We start from the raw sequence: 19,934 nt of genomic DNA, 5'->3' as shown, positions 1-19,934 counted from the left end.
GATTCGGGATCAATTTCGAATCACGCACTTATCTGCTCGTTCTGGTACTCAACACGGCCATACGTACGAAAGCGGAATCGCGTGAGATTGATCGCAACAATAGAAAGAACTTCAGGGGACGACATTGCTTACTTCATAGCTCAGAATGAAAAAATGAGAAAGATTAATCTGTTGTCGGCCGCCCGGTGACTTAATTGAAGCTGCCCAAGCCTTGCGCATTGCCTCGTCGCTTCCTCTCTAGACTTCCTTCATTGTTTGCCCTCATACCCCATCACTTTCTCCCATTTTGCCCGTCATGCTTTTCAAGTCCATATTCATTCTCTCTCTCGCTTTCGCGGTGGATGCGTTCGCCGTTAGACGTGGGACTAATGACTGGACTGCACCTACCTCCGCCGATCGTAAGACATGGTATCAGATGAATCTCCTGTTTTGAGCTACTGTTGACACTTCTCAGGTCGCAGCCCCTGTCCGATGGTTAACGCTCTTGCAAACCACGGATACCTCCCCCGTAGCGGCTTGAATGTCTCTCTTGCAGATCTCATTGCTGGTTTTACGGCAGCGGTTAATCTTGATCCTGCTGCTACCACTTTGGTCGGACAAAAGGCTCTCCTCGCGTCGACGACTGGCAATAACGCGACATTCAACTTGGATGACCTCAACACCCATGGCAGTGAGTCAAACAAGACTTTGACATTGTATGCTTAGGCTAAATTTGGAATGCTAGTTATCGAACACGATGGGAGTCTGAGCCGTAACGACATTTACTTTGGCGATAACCATTCCTTCGACAAGACCATTTGGGAATCTGTGGCATCCCAATTCACGAACACTACAATCAGCATCCCAACAGCAGCCAAGGCCAGGGTCTCACGTCTCCAAGCCGCTGCTGCTACGAACCCCGAATTCAACCTCACTGCTGATGGAACCCAATTCAGCTTCATTGAGACGGCTCTTTACCTCTCTGTTTTTGGAAACTTGGACGATGGCAATGCCAACACCGAATGGGTGAAGGTGTTATTTAGTATGTGCAATCCTGCCTTCTTGCCTTCATTAATTGTTAGCTTACAAAAGATTTTTAGCGCAAGAGCGTCTACCATTCGTGGAGGGCTTTTCAAGAGCAACCTCGCCAATCACTGCGGCGGGAATTTTAGGGTTGGTGGCCAAAGTTGCAGTTGCAAGTGTATAATACTATATTGCAATGAGTGAGCTGCGAGTTACATGTTAAGGCTCACCAGCCGGTTGTATGTTTCTCCTTGTTCATCGAAGGTATATGTACTCAAAACTTTTCTATTTCGACTGCGTATAACTTTTGAAATGTCGGATTACAAGTCCAATTCGACTTCCAGTCAGGGCAAGCGCAGGGACCATCAACTGGTCTCTGTATCAGCTTCCAACTAATGGCCTAAACTACGGTTAGAACCTCTCTTTCTTACAACCCACGCAGAGATCCAATATACAGTCAATTAACCATTCGTCCCCCCCTCGGAACTACGGTTCGGATCCGAATATCCCGTGATATGGATACCAACATGAACCTTAACATTGGCGTTGGATTTTGAAGAGAATTTTGTCAGCTTTTAGCCTACGCATTTGAGTATGATCTCCAGCCATTTGTAGACCTGAACAGGTACTAATTAGTACCTAAGTGACCAAGTGACAGTTCAAGCTTAAAGACTTACAACATGTGTTAACCAGTACGCCTGTTATTAAGCACCGATCGAATATCGAAATTCCACCTGTACCTGATATAATAGATTTAGCCCGGGGAAACTGAGTTGTTATTGAAAATAAAATGTTGCTTGGGAGTTCTTATTCATGAATGTGGATTTCCTAGGCAAAAGATGTACCTGTATTGTAAACAATCCGAAACTGCGAGAGTGTTAACCATTTGTGAGTGGACACCTTAATGAGCGGAGAAGATGCGATTTGGGCACCTTATTTAATGATTCGGAGATGGAATTCCAAGCTGTTCGATACCAACACCTGTTCATCGTACACGGTATCGCCGCTGTTGTCGTCCAAACAAGATCCGGTGGAGTGAACATGCAAGGAACTGGGTTATGCATGATTCCCTACGTGTTGCCCTGTTGCCTAGGCATTTGAGAAGATGACGGTGGGGTCTTGGCTGGCTTGCGCTCCCCAACCAACTTCAATGATCATTGTGTCATGCTGTCACGATGTCTTCAGTGATCACTATCACTCTAGGACGGTTATGTCTCAATGACATGAATGTAGTTTGCGTACATTGTAGTGGCTAAAGAACAAGTAAACTTATCAAGATGCATAGTCATCTCGTCAACATCGACCTGCCTTTGTTCATGCACATGCGATCAAACTCAATTTCCTTTTATATTTTGCATGTGGAAACCTGTTATATAACCCTCGGTCGGAGCTGCACAAGCTGGCCTATGATTCAATTCGTCACCTCCACTGAATTAAACTTACATGTGACGGAGAATCTACCATCCGGTCGGAAATTTCCAAAGAGAATCAAACACATTACAGTTTCTCTGATTGTTAAGATGAAAGGACCCTGAAATGTCTTCATGTCGCGGCTCATATAGTCTAACTAAGATAGTGAGTGACGCTCGGTTTGCACGGGAATAATACAAAGCTCTTCGAATTCGAATGCTTCTACTCTTCAACGGCCTCAGCCTATCAGTGAGACTTGGTGGCTTGGCTTATATCTAATCCTTTCGCCTAAACGCACCGAGCCTCGGGTTACGTGAAACACTCACTACTTTACCTGCTTGCAAAGTATACACCCTTGCTCAAGGCTGTCAATACTGCATAAGGGTCTGACGTGTTGTCCGAGCTTATTTCATTGTGGGAGTGGAACACGTGAAGGCAGAAGTGCCGAGGGCCAAGATCAGATGAAACCAAATATAAAGAGAGTAAAGGTCCCTCTCACGCTAACAGAATCACATCACCAGTTGTCGAGAATCATCAAGTTATCTTATCACTATGTCTTCTACTATCACAGCAACGAAAGCGCCTCAGACCATCAGGGTCGAAAGCAAAGATAATATGAAGTCAACCTGGCGTCGCAGTGATAGGCGCACTTGGAAGATCGGCCACTGGATTATCGAGCGGCTGGGGTTATACCATGATGAGCTTGACCAGCCTGCACCTATTCACTCCAAGGCTGAATCAGTGCCATATGTCCCTCATTGGCAGTTCCACAGATGGATTTTGGTGCACGCAACTATACCTCTCATCCTCCATCAAGGGTTTATATCCTTGACCGGACACAATGTACACCCAGTAGCAGCCTTTATATTCTACAGTGTAGCGATCAAGGCCGTTGCCATCCATCAAATTAATACCATGCGGGCTCTTGGTCAACGTTACGGATATCTCGATGGCGACAAGCACGAACGCGATGGTGTTCCTGACAAAAGCGTCCGAATCGTCCTAGAGTCACTAGTTTCGACCGCCACATTCCGATCTATGATGGCAGTCATTTTAGCTTATCGTCGGGACGAAGCACCAAGCAAAATGAATTGGATGCTCCTTCCGCTCGAGATAGGCTTCTATGGTGTCGTGTTGGACTTTTGGTTTTACTGGTATCATCGACTGATGCACGAGGTCGACTCATTGTGGAAGTACCATAAGACACACCACCTTACCAAACACCCGAACCCTCTTTTGACACTCTTCGCGGACAGTGAGCAAGAGTTTTTCGATATTGTCGGCATTCCCTTCCTGACATGGGCGACACTCAGGCTTGTGGGGCTGCCCATGGGTTTTTACGAGTGGTGGTTCTGTCAGGAGTATGTCATTTTCACCGAATTGACGGGACACAGTGGGTTGCGTCTCTACGCCACAACTCCAACACCTTTTGCATGGCCACTTGAATTGTTTCATTGCGAACTAGTCCTCGAGGACCATGATCTTCATCATCGAAAAGGATGGAAGGCGAGCGGCAACTACGGCAAGCACACACGATTGTGGGATCGTATTTTTGGAACATGTATGGAAAGAATCGAATGTGCCTCAGAATCTGCTGACTATACAAATACGGCGGTCATCCCATTATTGTGACCTTGTCAGATGGTTCTTTCTTTTTGGGAACAGAGACAGATCATTCTACTCCAAACGGACCCCTCGTGGGTGTTACTTAAAACAGAAATTTATCAGGACAACGTCAGCATCTGAAGACTTAGGAAATCATGATGACCTGCAACACTGCTGTCGACTTAAATTTCAGCGGGAGTTGCGTCCGTCATCGTTTTCGAAATAAAGATATTTGCGCCGTTCATATAGCGTAGCTGGAAATAGGGGGGTTGAGGGTCGTAATATGTACCAACAGTATGCCCTACAGCTTGACCGCCTTCTGAATACCATAGTTTGAAAATGTTGCTTGTTGCTTAGGGCGAATATAGTGACGCGTAAGCACGATCATACTTTCTAGATTTCACCGTCCTCGTAACCTCAAATGCGGGGAGCACAACACTAAACCTCGTATCCGTATGGCTGTGCTGTTCAAAAATTTCTGTTAAGGCTGCTTAGATAATTATGCTGTCGACAAGGACAGAGACCTTCAAATACATTCTCTTATGAATAATTAAAATTTATAAAAGAGTTTCCGTGCTGAAGATATTATTTTTGAGTGATATATCGGAGATATTTAAATCTATCTTGTGGGTATGAAGTAGACTCATGTATTGATGATATTGACCAGTTGATGTTCCCTGTAATGTCTTGGCAGTCTAGCAAGAATTTTTCAACGGCATCGCCGGAAACGGCTGCGATACTTTTCTCTAAATAAAGATAAACTTACTAGATCCCTATTAATTAAACCTTGACGCGTTTGTTTTCCCCCACCTCCATCTTCTTAAAGACAATTCGGCGGTCGGTGAAATTGGGCACAAAGTGGTGCACTGTCGGGACAGGGATATGCTCTCAATCTAAGATGAGGAAGGATATTAGAGATGCCTTTGCATGAACTCCACTGTGCGTGGCAGTGAAGCTGTTTCCGTGCCACGCAGCAAAACTCAACCACTTCAGAGTTCAAAATGGAATGAACCGACGCCAAAGTAACTTTCGCATTCGGGATCATCTGGCAATGGTAACCCCCAACGGCGACCAGGGCATAGGCACTCAGAAATTCTAGATCCCGCCCCGGCCGGACGTGAAAGTCAAAAGCTCGGTGATTGACGGACAACTGCACTCAGATTACAACGTTCTAGTATAAGAACCCCGAGTCAAGACGTTCACGCCACGACGTGTTGCTACTTTTTTGACACACAAAACCCGTCACCCTGTTTTCCCTACTGGTTTTAAGCTGCTCCATATCAGGATACTATTCAAAATGCGTGCCTTCGCCGTCGCTGCTGCCCTCTTCATTGCCGGAGCCCAGGCTTCGCCTACTCTCGACTCCCGCGATGTTCAATACGGATGGTAAGGAACCCTCTCACTATATTGTGACACGACTAAACTGATTGGTTTTATAAAGTTACTTCAAAGGGAAAATTCTCACCAAGGACTACTACGTAGGCGTTGGTAGTGATATTGATATTCGCGACACAAAAGGAGTAAAACGCCACATTCACTGCCAAACGACTTCCGAACAGATTGTTCGCAATGTTTTTGCTAAGTGCACTGTCGATAATGAGGAGCCCATCGGTATCTCCGCCGACGCGAATGACAAGTAGTGAGTGACGAAGCTGCCAAGTCGAAAGGACAGAACTAATAGACCTTTCACATCTACAGCGCCATCGACTGCCCCGTACTAGAAAGGGCGAAACACTAGAATTTATATTACCATGCCTCACGCGATGATCTGGCAGTGATACAATTCAAAATAAGCCTCCAACTCTCTATAGATACATTTAAATTATGCTTCGTCGCGATCTGCACATCCGCCGAGCACTGGCTGTGAAATGAAGTTTCCCATCATTATTGAGTCCCTTTGATAGTCGAATTTCACCACCAAGTTGGTCAAAACTGGGCGGGCCATTTTGATGAAAGAAAAATGACTATAAGGGTTACTCCGGATTATCAGAATGTACGTGTGGGTGAAAAGATGAGACTGAACATTCCGCCAGGTGAGGATCGTGCGCCCGGAGTTGACTTTAGCAAATCCCGAGTAGTTTTTGGGAGGATACTGAAGCATAGTCTGCGTCTTCATGCGATGGAGGCTATTCGTCTGCTTGCATATCCAGTTAACGCTCTACAGGAGTTGAGTCTTGTCCATGGCACTCCCACTGTCAGGTGCCTGACAAGGTCTGGGGGGCCCCTATTAGTCATCTGAGGGATATAAATCCTCTCTCTTAGAGCTAGTTTAGGGGCCCAGCCAGATTCGAATGCTGCAATCCACCGATACCTACCTCGAGATCCCTCCCTTAAGTGCCCTTTTGCTGACTTCCTCACTTGTGAACTATACGCCCTGACACCCACCCTCTAGATATCTCAAAATCATGCTAGTAAGCAGTAGCGTCAGGGTAAAGAAGCTGGCCCAATTTTGATAAGTCACAGGAGATTTAGCTTACAAAGGGCATGTCGTAACCGCTTGTCTCATAGCAAGGTTCACAGCACTTTTTATTTATAGGTAATACAAGAACGTATACTGGCTCGCGCTTGGATGCTAGAGCCTTCGCCCGTTGTGAATTAAGATCAAACATATCCGTGTTGCAACCTCAACGACATGTTATTACCTCGGTATAATTAAACTAAAGTAGTGACATATCTTTGCAACTGCTTTATTTAGTCCTATAACTTAGGATTATAATCACGACGACACCACACGGTTCCTAAAAAATAGTAAATACTTTTGCTTTATGCTCGGTGGTTCTATTTTGAGTAGCGATTATTGCTGCCTGAGTTGCTTTGAGGCGGCTACAGCAATTGCTAAAACCCAGCCACCAGCCACGTCTGGCTACAAAAAAAGCTAAGAAAATTTTGAGCCACCGAATGAAATTGCTAAATGACATTACATAGAGACTGCCATGTTGCTAAAGTAATGCCGGTGCTTAGGGCAATTTTTTCTAGCACACGTGTCTATCTACCTATTGAGGCTCAATGTTTCAAGTGGAGCACAATGCAATTGGCCTCATTTTCGTCTTGTGCATGGATAACCTCAACTGAGAAACCTGAGAACTTATTAGCTCAAGACGGATGATCGGTAATGCTGGATAGAGGACTGACTGACCAGACCATATTTATCCGCTTTGTGCAGAGTAGGCATCCTCTAGACATAAGCAGGCAATCACGAAATGTCTTGCCTCTAATTTAAATGGCCTGAAGCACGTGACATGACTCAGGTTCTTCAGGGCACTATTAGCGTAAACCGACTTCTCCGACTTCTCTCCACTCATAACTCCGAGCTCACGAACACATCCCGAGCACACGTCACGTCGACGTTATTTGACTTATAAGTCTATTCGGCATCCTCATTGCGAATAAATATATCAAATAACATTCTTCACCTAAATTGACCCCTGAAGCGCTATCATGTCCTCTGAAGCGAGATCTTGGTTGTCACGGCTTGATGAAGAGAGTGGTTTCGCATCCATTTCACAATCCTGTCGCGACACCAAGGTCCTTTGCTTTCAACGTTTTGTTCGTCTCTTTGCCTATGGCGCATCATTCCTTATTTTAGTTCACTTCCTGTCAAATCTGGGCTATTCGGATGAGAGAATCGGTCTATTTATGACATTGACTCTTCTTGGAGACGTCGTCATCAGCTTCCTGCTCACTGCCGTCACCGACCAAGTCGGGAGACGAAAGGTCCTTGCCACCGGGGCTACATTGATGGTCATGAGCGGGTTAGTTTTTGCTTTAGTCGGGAATTACTGGTTACTCCTCATTGCCAGTATTTTGGGGGTCATCAGCCCAAGCGGCAACGAAATCGGACCTTTTCGCGCCGTTGAAGAGTCGATTCTCGCGCAGCTCACCGACAAGGAAAGGCGCAGTGATATCTTCGCTTGGTACACTCTCTTTGGCTCAGCAGGTGCCGCTCTGGGCACACTCACCTGCGGTTGGGTGGTACAAGCGCTCGAGGCCAATGAGTCTTGGACTCAGAATGAAGCATACAGGGTCGTGTTTCTGATATATGCGGCAATCGGCTTAGTCAAGTTAATGCTCATCTTCACCCTCACGTCTGGTGTTGAGGCGACACCGTCAAAATCCGACAGTCCTGCTATCCAAAGGGGCAACGAAACCCAACCTCTGCTTGGTGGCAACTCAAACAGTGAAGACAGCCAGTCTAGGCCATCGACAGACGCAGAGTTCCGTCGGCCCACAGTTATTCAGCGCACGAGGGCTCTACTCCCTTATATCTCTCCACTTTCTCGATCGATACTGTTTAGACTCCTCATTTTATTCTGTCTCGACTCGTTCGCCTCTGGAATGGCGTCGCCATCTTGGATGACTTACTTTTTCACTACCGTCCATTCTCTACAGCCGGGAACGCTGGGGACTCTATTCCTAGTCACCAACCTTCTCGCCACCATTTCGAATCTCATCGCACTTCCACTTGCCCGCCGCTTAGGACCACTCAAGACTATGGTTTTCACTCACCTCCCTTCTGCTATCTTTTTGACAATGATCCCTCTTCCATCGCCAGGATCTGGTGGAACATGGACGGCGATGGCGCTTCTGTCCCTAAGAGCGTGTTCACAGAGCATGGACCAAGCCCCTAGGCAGGCCTTTCTAGCAGCTGCAGTTCTCCCCAACGAAAGAACCGCTGTGCTGGGTGTCGTCAATATCGTGAAGACCTGGGCTCAAGCGGGTGGTCTCGGTTCAGCAGGGTACCTCGCCGGGAAGAAGCTTTGGATCGTGGTATTCACGGGAGCAGGAATCATGAAGGCGTGCTATGACCTGTTGATGCTCGGTTTATTCTTGGGTCTCAGAGATCGCGAAAATGGCAGCTCGAAGTCCTATTCGAGAGACGAGGAGGGCCCTTGAAGTAGAGAGGACTGGACTGAAATGAAAATTGAGACAGAGAAGAAAGGCGGCAAGGCCTTAGACTTGTGGCAGAACTGACTAGAATACATGGATCTGCCTAGTCCACTTTCTTAACACCATCTTTACGTACGATTGCCTCTAGTTTTGGCATGTCGAACTTCCTGTAGGCCAATTCATCCAACAGCCACTCACCGAAAAGTAACCGAGCCAACCAGACTGATCGGGCCATGCCGCCAGCCCAGAACCAATTCGTAGCTCCTCCGATCCAGCCACCAAGCCAGCCCTCTCCTTTAAGTGCCTCTGCTACAAGTCGCTGGGCAAATTCTCCCGTTGAAACAGTCGCGGTGTTCTGGGAAAACGTAAGGCGGTTGGCAAATATGTCTTTGACGCGAGTGTATAGCGAATTGGGCGGCAGTTCGCGATAGAGCTTAGCAATATGACTTTTGACAGTGCCAGTCATTGAGACCATGACACGCACGCCAAACGGACGAAGCTCTTGACGAAGTGTACGGCTGTATGAGTTCATAGCGCCCTTGGTGGCCGTGTAGACTGAGCCAAAAACATAGGGAGAAATCGAGGAGAGACTGCTAATCATGATGATGAGACCGCGAGCCGGGATCAACAGTGGCACAAAAGCCTGAACCATAGCCATGACGCCGAAGACGTTTGTCTCAAAAGTCTGTCGAACTTCGTCCATGTTTATGTCGGTTGCTGGGATTGTATGCGTCAAGCCACTGGAAGGCCGTTAGTAGGCAGCCATGCGAGTAAGCCAGCTTCGACCCTCGACGTAGAGGACGCAGTCTGGCTCGAGAGAGCCCTGGGTCAAGGTAAGCCTTACGCGTTGTTCACAAGGAAATCGAGACGGCCTCCAGTCAGTTCGCAGACTCTTGTCTTGCAAATTGCAATGCTGTCGCTGTCAGTGACATCGAGTGGCAGTGTCGTCAAACCCAAGTCGCGCAAGTCTGCGATAACTTCAGGTCGGCGGGCCGTTGCGATGACATGCAGTCCTAGCAGGGAAATGTGAGCAAACCGCCTGTTCAGCAATAGTTCGTGTCATGAGATTGGGAACTAAGAAATGGTACTTGAGCGTTTTCATCACCCACCTTTGGCGTGAAACTCTTTTGCCAAGGCATGGCCGATTCCCCCTGGGGTGCAGCTACCAGAAACATGTCAGCACTAACGTGTCCAGCGCGTAAGACTAAGTCAAGAAGGACGCATTTCACCCTGTGATCAGGACTGTCTTGTTATCTGCCGGGATACCCATTTCTTCGATGCTGCACAGGAACTTGCTGTCAAAGGTGGGAAAGAATGAAGATTAGGTCAACGGATGAACGTTTTGAAGACAAAACATCACATGGCTGCTCTCAGACGCTTTGGCAGACTTTCCGAGGTAAATACCTATGTATGTCAGCTAAAATGGGTCAGGCCGCGGATGCACGCTACCCGCGGACTTCCGCCTACATTGGAACTTAGCCGATGCCTTAGTAATCGGCCCGGCGGAACACGGACAGTCCATGCAGGTGTCAATACTGAAGGCCTGAAGATACTCATATGAGAGAGAGTAGATGTTGTGAGTGTTTTATAAATGGGTAGGCGATATGGAGTATTTGGCCCTAAAGAGAGACGGAGCAGGCGCAAAGATGAGGGAGAGGGTCCGATACCAAATGAAATACCCTTGCCGGCTTTTGTGCAGCCCTAGAGATGCGTGATAACGAGTAGGAGCCACTCACTGTGAGGGCTCTTGAGACGCCGTCATAAAAGTAAAAAGATTGAACGGACCGGCCTGCGGAATTTAACATAGCGTCTTATTGCTAACCGGATGTTGCTCAGACAGGGAGCTCGGGAGAGCGAATTTTCGAGTTCCTAAAGGGATTCTTACCCGACTTTCAATAATTCCTTCTTCTGGAGGCGGATCCTTTGAGCGTCAAGGTACCTTACGCAAGGTAGACAAGATGTTCGGAAAGTCCGGGAAATGCCAGGCCTCTACGGTGTATGCCACCACGCCTTGAGCAAGCCGGTGAGATCAGCAGCCCGCCGGGAAAAGTTGGTTCCAGATCTTGCTTTCGTAGACTTTCACTCCGATAGTGACGTTTGGCAGCACCTAATTATTGTCATCCCAATGAACGCATGTAGCAAAGACGAGGAGCAAATGAACATTGTCGCGTCATGCATCAGCTGTATGCAAGCCCCCGCATGTCACATTGCGGAGAAGCTGGGGAAAGGCAGCATGACAACGGGGTTCTTTGCACTACTGACTAAACGATGCGGGGTCGCTAGTCTCCTGGGTTGCGTGCTTGAATATTGGTTCATCCCAGGAGATCCGGGTCTAAACTATGATCTTTATGTTGCTTGCTTAATGATAATAGCAGTTCTGGGGTAGAATATGACATGACGGTGCGGTGCTTGCGAAGCAGCTGACTTGTCGATGGCGAAGATAATATTAATCACTACAACTTAGAAGAATGCGCAATAAGAACGAAAGACTAGCTTGATGCGCTCATCGTAATGAGTTGGAATATCCGGCTTGCAGATACAGGCTAAGAACGCATGGTGAGATGAACACCCTATCCTGGATGCAGTCAGAGGGTGTCGGAGATCCTGCCTCGTAGTTTAGGGATCCCGCAAATTAAGACATATTGCCGCCACGTTTACGACACACACGACGTCATGGAGCTTGTGTCAAGTGGAAACAATGTCATCGGTGTTGTGGCCGGCGAGGGTTAGTTCTCAAGTAGGTTGAGATACGGTGGTGGTGTCAGAAATAACTTTGGAGATACCATCAGCTTTCCTAGTCTTCTGGTGGGTACTTATTGAAGAGTGAACCAAGGGTATGGTTTCGAGCGACGCAACTTGGAGAGTCAATACCGGTCCCCTTATCACGTCCGATATTCACAATGGCGAGTATTACGACTCTACACTTGAGGCAGACCGGGAGGCATGGCCATCCGCAGAATTTGCCGCCGATGACAGGCTGGAGGTGAAGGAATTGCCCGCCCCCAAAAGATATTAAATTCCTCCCGATCGGCCTCCCATCAGACGAGTAGGCAGGAGAGAGAAAGTATGAATGTATCTTTGCGTCTCCTCCTGGCCTCCTCCTGGCAAAACGATCACCGGCTCCGGGCAGGATCTTGTGGGTTGGCTGCGACGCACGTTTTCTGGGCCTAGCAGAACAAATATCACTCGTCAACATACCGAGGTTCTGGAAGACAGTGAGCTTTCTCTGAGACCGCTAAGAGTTTCCACAGAGACTCAATCCCTCATCTTGCATGGGAACGGCACGCAAATATAGGAGCCGCGTTTTACCTTTCATGGCTTTCTTTATGCTCAAGTCGATGATGGTTGGTCATATGAGACTTCTCTGACTGCTGAGTGGGTTTCCACAGCGTCATGGAGCAAATGGGCTGGATCGACCGTTCAAATCAGCTTCTTAATTAGTTACATCACAAAGCGCGTTGGTCCATACAGGGAAACTTCCTATCTATACCCACCGACAGTCCACAGAGTGATGAGCGAATTGGGTGGAGCGGTGATGCTCACGCCTTTGCTCCCACAGGTAACTACTTGCACAATGCCGCCGGGTTTTGGAGACCTTGGTAAAAAGGATTCCTGGTCAGAGATGCAACAAAACGACTTCATGATGGCCCCATTCACCATCCCAACGATCCTAATACAGTTTGAGGGAATGTTGCAGTTGCCAATCCTTCCAATATTTACCAAGCATTCGGTGATCTAGGCCTTCTCGAAGAGCAATACCCTCAATCTCAGGCATCTAGGTATCAGCCGCAACAGAGTTGGACCGTGGAATCGCGGCTCTTTTCAATTTGCCGATTGGCTCGACCCGAAGGCCCCTCCTGAAGCTCCCGGCAACTCCACTGATTCGCAGCATATGGTCGCCGATGCGTATCCTATCAACATGACCAACTTTATGGCAAACATGTATGCAGCTCTTGGACGAGGCGACGTAGCAGAACAGCATCGAAGTCAGCGAAAGCATTTAAGTGCAGCGTTTCATGATACTTGGGTTTAGAATGGCGTTCTCGCAAATGAGACACAGATGGCGTATGCCATGGCTCTCAACTTCGGTCTGTTCATAGATAAAGGGCAATGATCAGCTGCTGTCGAGAAGGTACCACAGATCGTCGCAGGCAATTAATACCTATTCGGCACGGACTTTGCAAGGACACCCCCTCTAGGATTTCCCCTCCAAGATATCGGCGCCACTGAGGACTTCTATCACATGTTTCTTCAGACCTGTTTGCCTTCCAGGCTGTATGGGTAGTCTGAAATGGCACGACCACTTCGTAAAGACGGGACAGTCTTCTCACAAAGGGGGCATCGCTCTTGGCTAGATGGCTATTTTGAATCACTACGCATCCAGCTCAGTTGCCAGTTGGGTGCAACAGGTCGTTGGCGGCATTGCCCCCGCTGAACCACGCTGGAAACAAATTACTGACACCCCGATCACTTGCGGGAGCATTACCAGTGCTAATTTGAACTATGTTTCGCTTTACCGGGAAATAAATGTTCAATGGTAGCTCAAAAACAATGAAGAGGAAAAATTTTTGCATCGCAATGGCTTCCGCATGGTTGTCGAAGTTCCCCTTAACACAAAGGCTGACATCACGCTGCCCCCTGGGTGGGGGGAGTCAACTGAAGTGGGTTCCGGATACTACGAGATCCTTTATTCAAGGTATGTATTAACTTTATTTAGATAATCAAATCTTAGCGCCTTCTCCTCATCAATAATTTTTACAATTGTTCAATAGGAGGTTGTGTTGATGGATGAGCGTTGGGAAGTTGGTAGCTGAAGCCCATACAAATGAACCAGAGTCCTATTGGTCTCTAAACGTCATACAGTATTTTGCAGTGATAAATTGACTTGAATCACAATTCCATCATCAATTTAGGATAGTGACAAACAAGTGAGATCAGCCGACGTCTGAATTACTCTCATTGAATGAGGAGGGGGGGAGAGTACGGTTCGACGTGTCTAGACGAGCTTGTTCTTTTAAGATGTTAAGGGCCAAATTTCAATCAGCAGCTTCACAATGCAGATAGTCTTGATTTAGTCTAACTCGAGATTGCGAGATTCAACATGTTGTATGCTTGAGTTGCTAAGAACGATTTCCTGCATCAATTTCGTGCCTTAATAACAACAGAACATAATTAAAATCTCGTGGTACGTTCCACAGCTTATGGCATCCGAGGCTGAGTCACTGTTCTTGAGCCCTGTTGTCCCTCGAATGACTATTATTGCCTCAAATTCATATCGAAGTGTAAAGCCTCGGATACATTTGGCTTGACGTGTGTCTACATGGGAAGGTAGGACTCATCGGCGCTGGTTTCGGCGCGCTTCATGGGGTCGTATGACTCGTCTGCGCTGGGTTCAAATCGCTTCATAGGAAGGTAAGACTCGTTAGCGTTCGTCTCCGCGCGCCTCATCGGGAGGTATGATTCGTCGGCGCTGGACTCTGCCCTCTTCATTGGAAGATAAGACTCATCGGCACTGGTCTCTGCTCGGGCTTCCATAGGGAAGTAGGGTTCATCGACGCTAGTTCGGACTGTCTTTTATTAATATACGAAACCAAATCCAAGCGAATAATTTCAGTATGTCACTTACCATGACTTGAACGTGGAGTAGTGGGCAGAGCAACAATGCAAGCCGCCAAAGCGGTCAACAAGACGGGAACTTTCATATCGTGAGGCGGCGAATTGAAAGGCTGTTTCGGAACTGATATTTGAGTTGAAGAGCAGATCTGGAGCCGAATGAGACTGGACTTAAGTGAAAGAGTCCTAGTTGAAAGACAGTTGGCAGCCTTTGAGCCCTTTCTTATGATTGACACTCACTGTGATAATCTAATCGGGCTCAATGATTCCGGAGAGACTTCGGACTGGATAAATCATAGTCAGGAGCTGGAACCTTGCATGCTGATCCGTGAGATGAAAGAGGCAGGTGGCAGTGTGGTGACTCCCGTGACTGACAAATCGTAGTTTCACCGGTCACAAATGGAAATTGTGGCTTCATTTGTACAACTGTGCAGACTCAATCTTACCGGGCTTTCTATGGTGGTAAAGGAAGTAAGCTAGATGTTGAAGGATTTCCCCCAGTCTCCATTCGCGTCTAAGGTAACCTTTTAGAGCCAGGCTTACTAGCACCTCCATTGTTGACCTTCCAAATTGAATTAGCTTGTCGCCCCACAGCCATAGGATTGAGGTGCATAGAACTTGAGGAAGAGCGAGAGGCTTGTGATCCACTTGGGTGGTGTTTGGATTACAAGCCAGTCTCCGATAGCAGGTTCGGGTCAGTCTCATGCCCGTAGATTATGGAGTTACACATGCCAACTTCTAAATCCTCCAAACATCGAGCATACAATTTTCACTCAATATGTGGGTACACAAATTCAAGAACGCAATGCAGCCGAAAGGTGTGGTGGTATCAAGAAGCTAACTGGCTTGAGTATGTAGGAAACTGTTCTGGCTTTGTCACACCTATCCAGCGCAGAAGTTCGCTCTTGGTGAGGAGGTTTCATTGACCTTGTTTCGAAGGCCAAGCTCACATGCAATGTGACGACAGGGGCAAACACGAAAGGTTGTGTATTGATATTAGATTGGCTGGTGCGGACTCGAAAAGCGAGCCGCTGTCAGACATAGGACTTGGTCACCGGGGGGTCTTCCATCTGGGTATAGTGATTATCCTTGAAGGATTCGGATGCACCGACACGCTCGCGCGCCTTCCACTCAAGACGCCCAGATCACTTTTTCCCCCATCAAAGATAAGGTCACCGCAACTGTATAGACCTTCCAATTTTGATGGAGAGGATGATTCATTGGTACGTGTTCCGGATGGATCACCACACTGGATAAGCCCGCCTCTGTTACGGTGGGGTGTATGAAAAAGTCTGTAATCCCTCGCGAATCCTTCAAGCTTTGATCCAAAAACGCTTTATGGTGGCAATTCGCAATCCCGTCACCTGGTTTCCTCCCCCTTCCACCTGGTATCATACGTCTCTTGTCCATTTCCTTTTGTAAAAGAATTGGGGGCATCTTGTCTACTTCGTTTGCTTGCAAGCCTCATTCTCGTCCTTTGTATTCCCCTAATATTCTTAATCCCGAAAAGGCCCTCAAGACGTCAGCTCAAGATGGGCCGACACAACAAGGAGTACTCAGCTGTTTACTCTGACGAGAGCGCCGCGTCGAGCCTGGAAGCCGTCGAGGCCGCAGACGCGGCACCGAAGACAGAGTACACATCAAAGCTCCGCAGATTTGGGGTGTGGACTTTCCATGCCATTTTAATAGCCATTTACACCGCAATATTTGTTGTGTCCCTACTCCCCAACAAGCCATGGTCGGGGGCCTTTGGTTTGATAGATGGTAGATCTCATGACGTTGGTGTCCCAGTTCTTGAAACTTACTAGACTATAGCACCTCCCAAGGCTATTGGCGAGGAAATGCATCTCGAAGTCTTCCCTATTCAGGGCCCGCCACATGGCAAGTATACTGGTGAACCAAGGCCGGAGGTAGACAAAGCATGGAGGGACTTGCTACAGTGTAAGTTACCACTGAATACACCTCGACCCAGCGCTGATCTGAATCATATAGATAACAACATCAGAGTTTCTGAGGGTTGGGTCCATCGTTGGGGACGGGAGCGTGAGGCAGTCAAGCTGCCCGATGGCGGGTACCTCGGTATGCTGAGCGTCTTCCACGAGCTGCACTGTATTGTGAGTTTCCCTTTGCTGTCGAAAATATTAGCAAAGCTAACCAAATATATAGAAGCGTCTTTATCAAACATTGTCTCCAGAGTACTATTTCCCCAATGCAACTGAACAAGAGATTGATACAAACCGAGAACACAACCGTAAGTTTGGCATCAAAATTCTGAGAGCACTGCACTTTAATCGAGTCTTGATCCAATAACACAGCAACAGAACACTGTCTCGAGGTCCTTCGCATGGGTGCAGCTTGCCGTGGTGACATTTCCATCATCACTCACATGTGGACCGATATTGACGCGCACCCTATCGTCAATCAGACGGCGCCGCACCAGTGCGTTGATTTTGACAAGGTTATGGAGTATTCTCGGATCAACACAGTAGACGTGTACCAGGACAACTATATCGTTCACCCAAAGTTCGGTAGGTACATCACTGCGCAGCGTTCAGTGTGCTCGCTCACCAAAGCTAGGTCCTTCGTTTCCTAAAGGCAACAGCATCAAACCCTTCAAGGATCAGGGAATGGGACACCATCACTAATTCAATGAAGACTCAGTAAGGGTCATGCATTTGGTGAGGAATCGAAGAGAACAGATCTGGTGTTTCCGTGAACAAGACTAGGCCATGCTGCTGGAAATGCTTGCGTTGGCGATCAAGATTGTGGAAGAGGGTATGTTGCTTAAAGCAAGACTTGACCCAAAAAGATGCGCAGTTTTCATAATCAGACCAACCGGTGAGATAGGAAAGGAAATTTGAAATACTTGATTGCAAAATCTCTGTTTCGCCCCATAGAAGCAGTAAGGTACCATGGATTTGTGACATTCGTCCATTTGGGTCTCATGTCGAAACCTGGGAAAATCGCCCCACTTCACACCGAGCAGCCCAATTGGTCTTATCCATTGGATTCTGACCGAAGGTCACGTGGCTCCGAAATATCCCCATCGCAAGGCCAAAAAAAAAGTTTCTCCAGCCAGGCGTAGCACAGCAGTCACCACTTCCACCGACAATTCAAGGCCCAACTCGACCTACGCAACCCGACTCACACCATGCATCTGATGTACACTCTTGATGAGGCGGGTAGCCGTATCTACACCCTCAAGAAGGTGGTTGACGGCAAGGTCACCAAATCTGCCCACCCCGCTCGCTTCTCTCCCGACGACAAGTGGTCGCGCCAGCGCGTGACGCTGAAGCGCCGCTTCAACCTTCTCCTGACCCAGCAGAGTAAGTCTATGGCTTTTTCTTGAACTGGAATCACTCTAATCATGTCTTCCAGAGGCCGAATAATTATGTAAATCGCACAAGCAGCAATCGAAAGCCCGATGCCCGGCCGATAGATCCCAGCTCATTCGCGATACCATGCGTCGCTGACAACGGCCTATCTATAACGGAAGGAGCATGAGGCATGGTTTAGCACGGAGCGGTAGCAACGAAGTCCTTGGGCAATGTCAGAGGCTCGTAAATAAAAGCTCTGGTATACAAAAGTAGGCGTTGGGGAAAGGCTTTATTCGGGGGATAATCGGAGTCTTTTTACTCGGTCCGCGTTGCGATAGATTGCTCTGCAATTCCAAAACACAGAGTCACACGTCTTAAAATCCAACCTTGTTCTTCTTCTTCTTCCCACCCCGTTTAACCTGTCCGTTGAGTGGCCCTTTTTGCCTTTTTGAGGTGTCATGGTATCATGCGGAACATACAAACATCAGCTTCCAACCAGCTACTACCTCTTATCTCCTCTTGCGACCGTTAATGTTTCTTCCCGGGCCCAGTCGCACCTTTCCATTGGCGCCGCTTTGGCGGTCACCTGTGAGAATGCTCGGGAGGTAATCCTCATCCATTAGATCCCTCCGCCGAGCCCGACGGTTGTCACCTACAGCCCTTTCGTACTCCTTTTGGTCTTCAGCGAAGATAAGGTTGGTACCCCAGTTGTTCTTGCCTCCGACGTTCTTAGAAAGTTTGCCGCTGGCTGTACCAGCTGTGGGCTTGGGAATACTGAAAACGTTGCCTCTGTTATTCCACTGGAAGTTGCGCTTCAGGTGGATCTTGAAGGTGCCGTCCTCCTCAGTCGTGCAAGATGTGCGAATCAGAGTGGCCTGCCCGCAGCTGGGGCAAAACTGGCGGTCCATTTTCTTACAGACCTGGAAACATCCGTGGCATCGAAGAACCCAAGTCTTGAGTTGGGTGATGCGTGACATGGACGGCGACAGCAGATTGAGCCCAATTCTCAGGGCAACGTTCTGCATGGCGTAATCGGAGGTAAGGATGCCGACCTTGATATCAATTGCAGGCGCAGTCGGTTGTAGCAGCTTGCTATCCATCTCCTTATGCTTCTTTACGTTAGACGGCGTGATCCAGCCGTCTTCAGAGTCTGATCCTTCCCCTTGAGCTTCGTTGGCGTCGGCAACGGTCGAGACAGCCGGCTCAGATGTTGTCTTGTCATCCACCTCGAGGTTGCTCATATATTGCGTAATCTGTGTTGCCCCGGCGTCCGACGAGGAGGTTTCCAATGCCGCACTTTGCTGGGTTTCTGTTTGTGTCGGCTCAGCACTCTCTTCAATAGATGCGCCGTCATGTAACAGACTCGGCTCTGCCACCTCTTCGCCCTCAGTAGCCGGATTCCCCAGTAACCCTGTGCCAACCTCAGCCTTCGTGACCGGGACATTGGAGCTTGGTCCCTTGTCATTGGCAGCCCGCGCACCCGGTTGTTGCCTTAGATTCTGGTCGCTTCCAGTCTTCTCAAGTTCGAGCTCGTATGTCAACGCAAGCAAGTGTAGGTCGGGTCTGCTGAGAACCTCTAGATCACCGGAGCGGCGCGCAAAATCGGAAACAAACTTGATGCTGTCGGTCCGGGGGTTGCGGAGTATGACGAAAGGCATGAGGGTCGTCTGTACTCGTGTGCGGGTGCTGACATCGCGAATTTCGTCGACAATGGAAGGCAGCATATAGAGCTCGTCAGCCTGTGCGAGCAAAGTGCTGACAGGAGGGTCATTCTTGATCAATGGTCCGGTATCCAGAACAAGTGCGTGAATGGGCTTGCGCTCCTCAGCCACAGTTGGGCTTGCGACCGCCGGAGCGGCCATAGCATCGTTGGACATCATGGCGGTTGAATTTTGGTTACTGTGGGTGAAGGATTTTGTGTTCAAAACAACCGGCTGCTGTGTATTATGATTGCCCGACGAAGATCGTCTCGAGATCCGTATGCTGGCTGGGCGCGGCGGTGCTGCGAATGATTTTGAATGAAAATGGAAATTTCTCTATCGCGGGGTTGTGGTGGGGTGTAGTTTTTTCGATAAGACAGCCCAGAACCCCCTCCCCGTC

General features: G+C 48.2%; 9 protein-coding genes across 9 annotated transcripts; 6 read left to right on the top strand and 3 right to left on the bottom strand.

Annotated features, from left to right (window-relative positions):
- Positions 1-295: 295 nt before the first annotated feature.
- CORC01_02861 (uncharacterized protein) lies at positions 296-1,151 on the top strand (the record flags this gene model as incomplete). Its single annotated transcript, XM_022614511.1, has 4 exons — positions 296-398; positions 455-670; positions 725-1,005; positions 1,080-1,151. 4 exons carry the CDS (start codon positions 296-298, stop codon positions 1,149-1,151), a joined length of 672 nt encoding a protein of 223 aa, XP_022479125.1.
- A 1,813-nt stretch (positions 1,152-2,964) lies between these two features.
- CORC01_02860 (fatty acid hydroxylase) lies at positions 2,965-4,044 on the top strand (the record flags this gene model as incomplete). The annotated part of the gene is made up of 1 exon (XM_022614510.1): positions 2,965-4,044. One exon carries the CDS (start codon positions 2,965-2,967, stop codon positions 4,042-4,044), a length of 1,080 nt encoding a protein of 359 aa, XP_022479124.1.
- Positions 4,045-5,314: 1,270 nt separating this feature from the next.
- CORC01_02859 (uncharacterized protein) lies at positions 5,315-5,755 on the top strand (the record flags this gene model as incomplete). Its single annotated transcript, XM_022614509.1, has 3 exons — positions 5,315-5,403; positions 5,459-5,656; positions 5,716-5,755. The coding sequence occupies 3 exons, from the start codon at positions 5,315-5,317 to the stop codon at positions 5,753-5,755; spliced, it is 327 nt and encodes a 108-aa protein (XP_022479123.1).
- Positions 5,756-7,653: 1,898 nt separating this feature from the next.
- On the top strand, positions 7,654-8,910 carry CORC01_02858 (major facilitator superfamily transporter; the record flags this gene model as incomplete). The annotated part of the gene is made up of 1 exon (XM_022614508.1): positions 7,654-8,910. One exon carries the CDS (start codon positions 7,654-7,656, stop codon positions 8,908-8,910), a length of 1,257 nt encoding a protein of 418 aa, XP_022479122.1.
- A 97-nt stretch (positions 8,911-9,007) lies between these two features.
- CORC01_02857 (short chain dehydrogenase) lies at positions 9,008-10,174 on the bottom strand (the record flags this gene model as incomplete). The annotated part of the gene is made up of 4 exons (XM_022614507.1): positions 9,008-9,644; positions 9,749-9,917; positions 10,014-10,066; positions 10,134-10,174. 4 exons carry the CDS (start codon positions 10,172-10,174, stop codon positions 9,008-9,010), a joined length of 900 nt encoding a protein of 299 aa, XP_022479121.1.
- Positions 10,175-14,220: 4,046 nt separating this feature from the next.
- Positions 14,221-14,606, bottom strand: CORC01_02856 (uncharacterized protein; the record flags this gene model as incomplete). Its single annotated transcript, XM_022614506.1, has 2 exons — positions 14,221-14,471; positions 14,531-14,606. The coding sequence occupies 2 exons, from the start codon at positions 14,604-14,606 to the stop codon at positions 14,221-14,223; spliced, it is 327 nt and encodes a 108-aa protein (XP_022479120.1).
- A 1,443-nt stretch (positions 14,607-16,049) lies between these two features.
- On the top strand, positions 16,050-17,162 carry CORC01_02855 (uncharacterized protein; the record flags this gene model as incomplete). Its single annotated transcript, XM_022614505.1, has 6 exons — positions 16,050-16,281; positions 16,333-16,458; positions 16,510-16,631; positions 16,684-16,768; positions 16,839-17,045; positions 17,095-17,162. 6 exons carry the CDS (start codon positions 16,050-16,052, stop codon positions 17,160-17,162), a joined length of 840 nt encoding a protein of 279 aa, XP_022479119.1.
- A 506-nt stretch (positions 17,163-17,668) lies between these two features.
- CORC01_02854 (H/ACA ribonucleoprotein complex subunit 3) lies at positions 17,669-17,906 on the top strand (the record flags this gene model as incomplete). Its single annotated transcript, XM_022614504.1, has 2 exons — positions 17,669-17,843; positions 17,896-17,906. The coding sequence occupies 2 exons, from the start codon at positions 17,669-17,671 to the stop codon at positions 17,904-17,906; spliced, it is 186 nt and encodes a 61-aa protein (XP_022479118.1).
- Positions 17,907-18,343: 437 nt separating this feature from the next.
- CORC01_02853 (uncharacterized protein) lies at positions 18,344-19,711 on the bottom strand (the record flags this gene model as incomplete). Its single annotated transcript, XM_022614503.1, has 1 exon — positions 18,344-19,711. One exon carries the CDS (start codon positions 19,709-19,711, stop codon positions 18,344-18,346), a length of 1,368 nt encoding a protein of 455 aa, XP_022479117.1.
- Between the last annotated feature and the right edge of the window lie 223 nt (positions 19,712-19,934).

This window comes from Colletotrichum orchidophilum (genome assembly GCF_001831195.1).
Source record: "Colletotrichum orchidophilum strain IMI 309357 chromosome Unknown Scaffold_16.1, whole genome shotgun sequence".
Taxonomy (NCBI): Eukaryota; Fungi; Ascomycota; class Sordariomycetes; order Glomerellales; family Glomerellaceae; genus Colletotrichum; species Colletotrichum orchidophilum.
The sequence above is the reverse complement of the archived record's forward strand: the minus strand, read 5'-3'. Positions and strand labels throughout refer to the sequence as shown.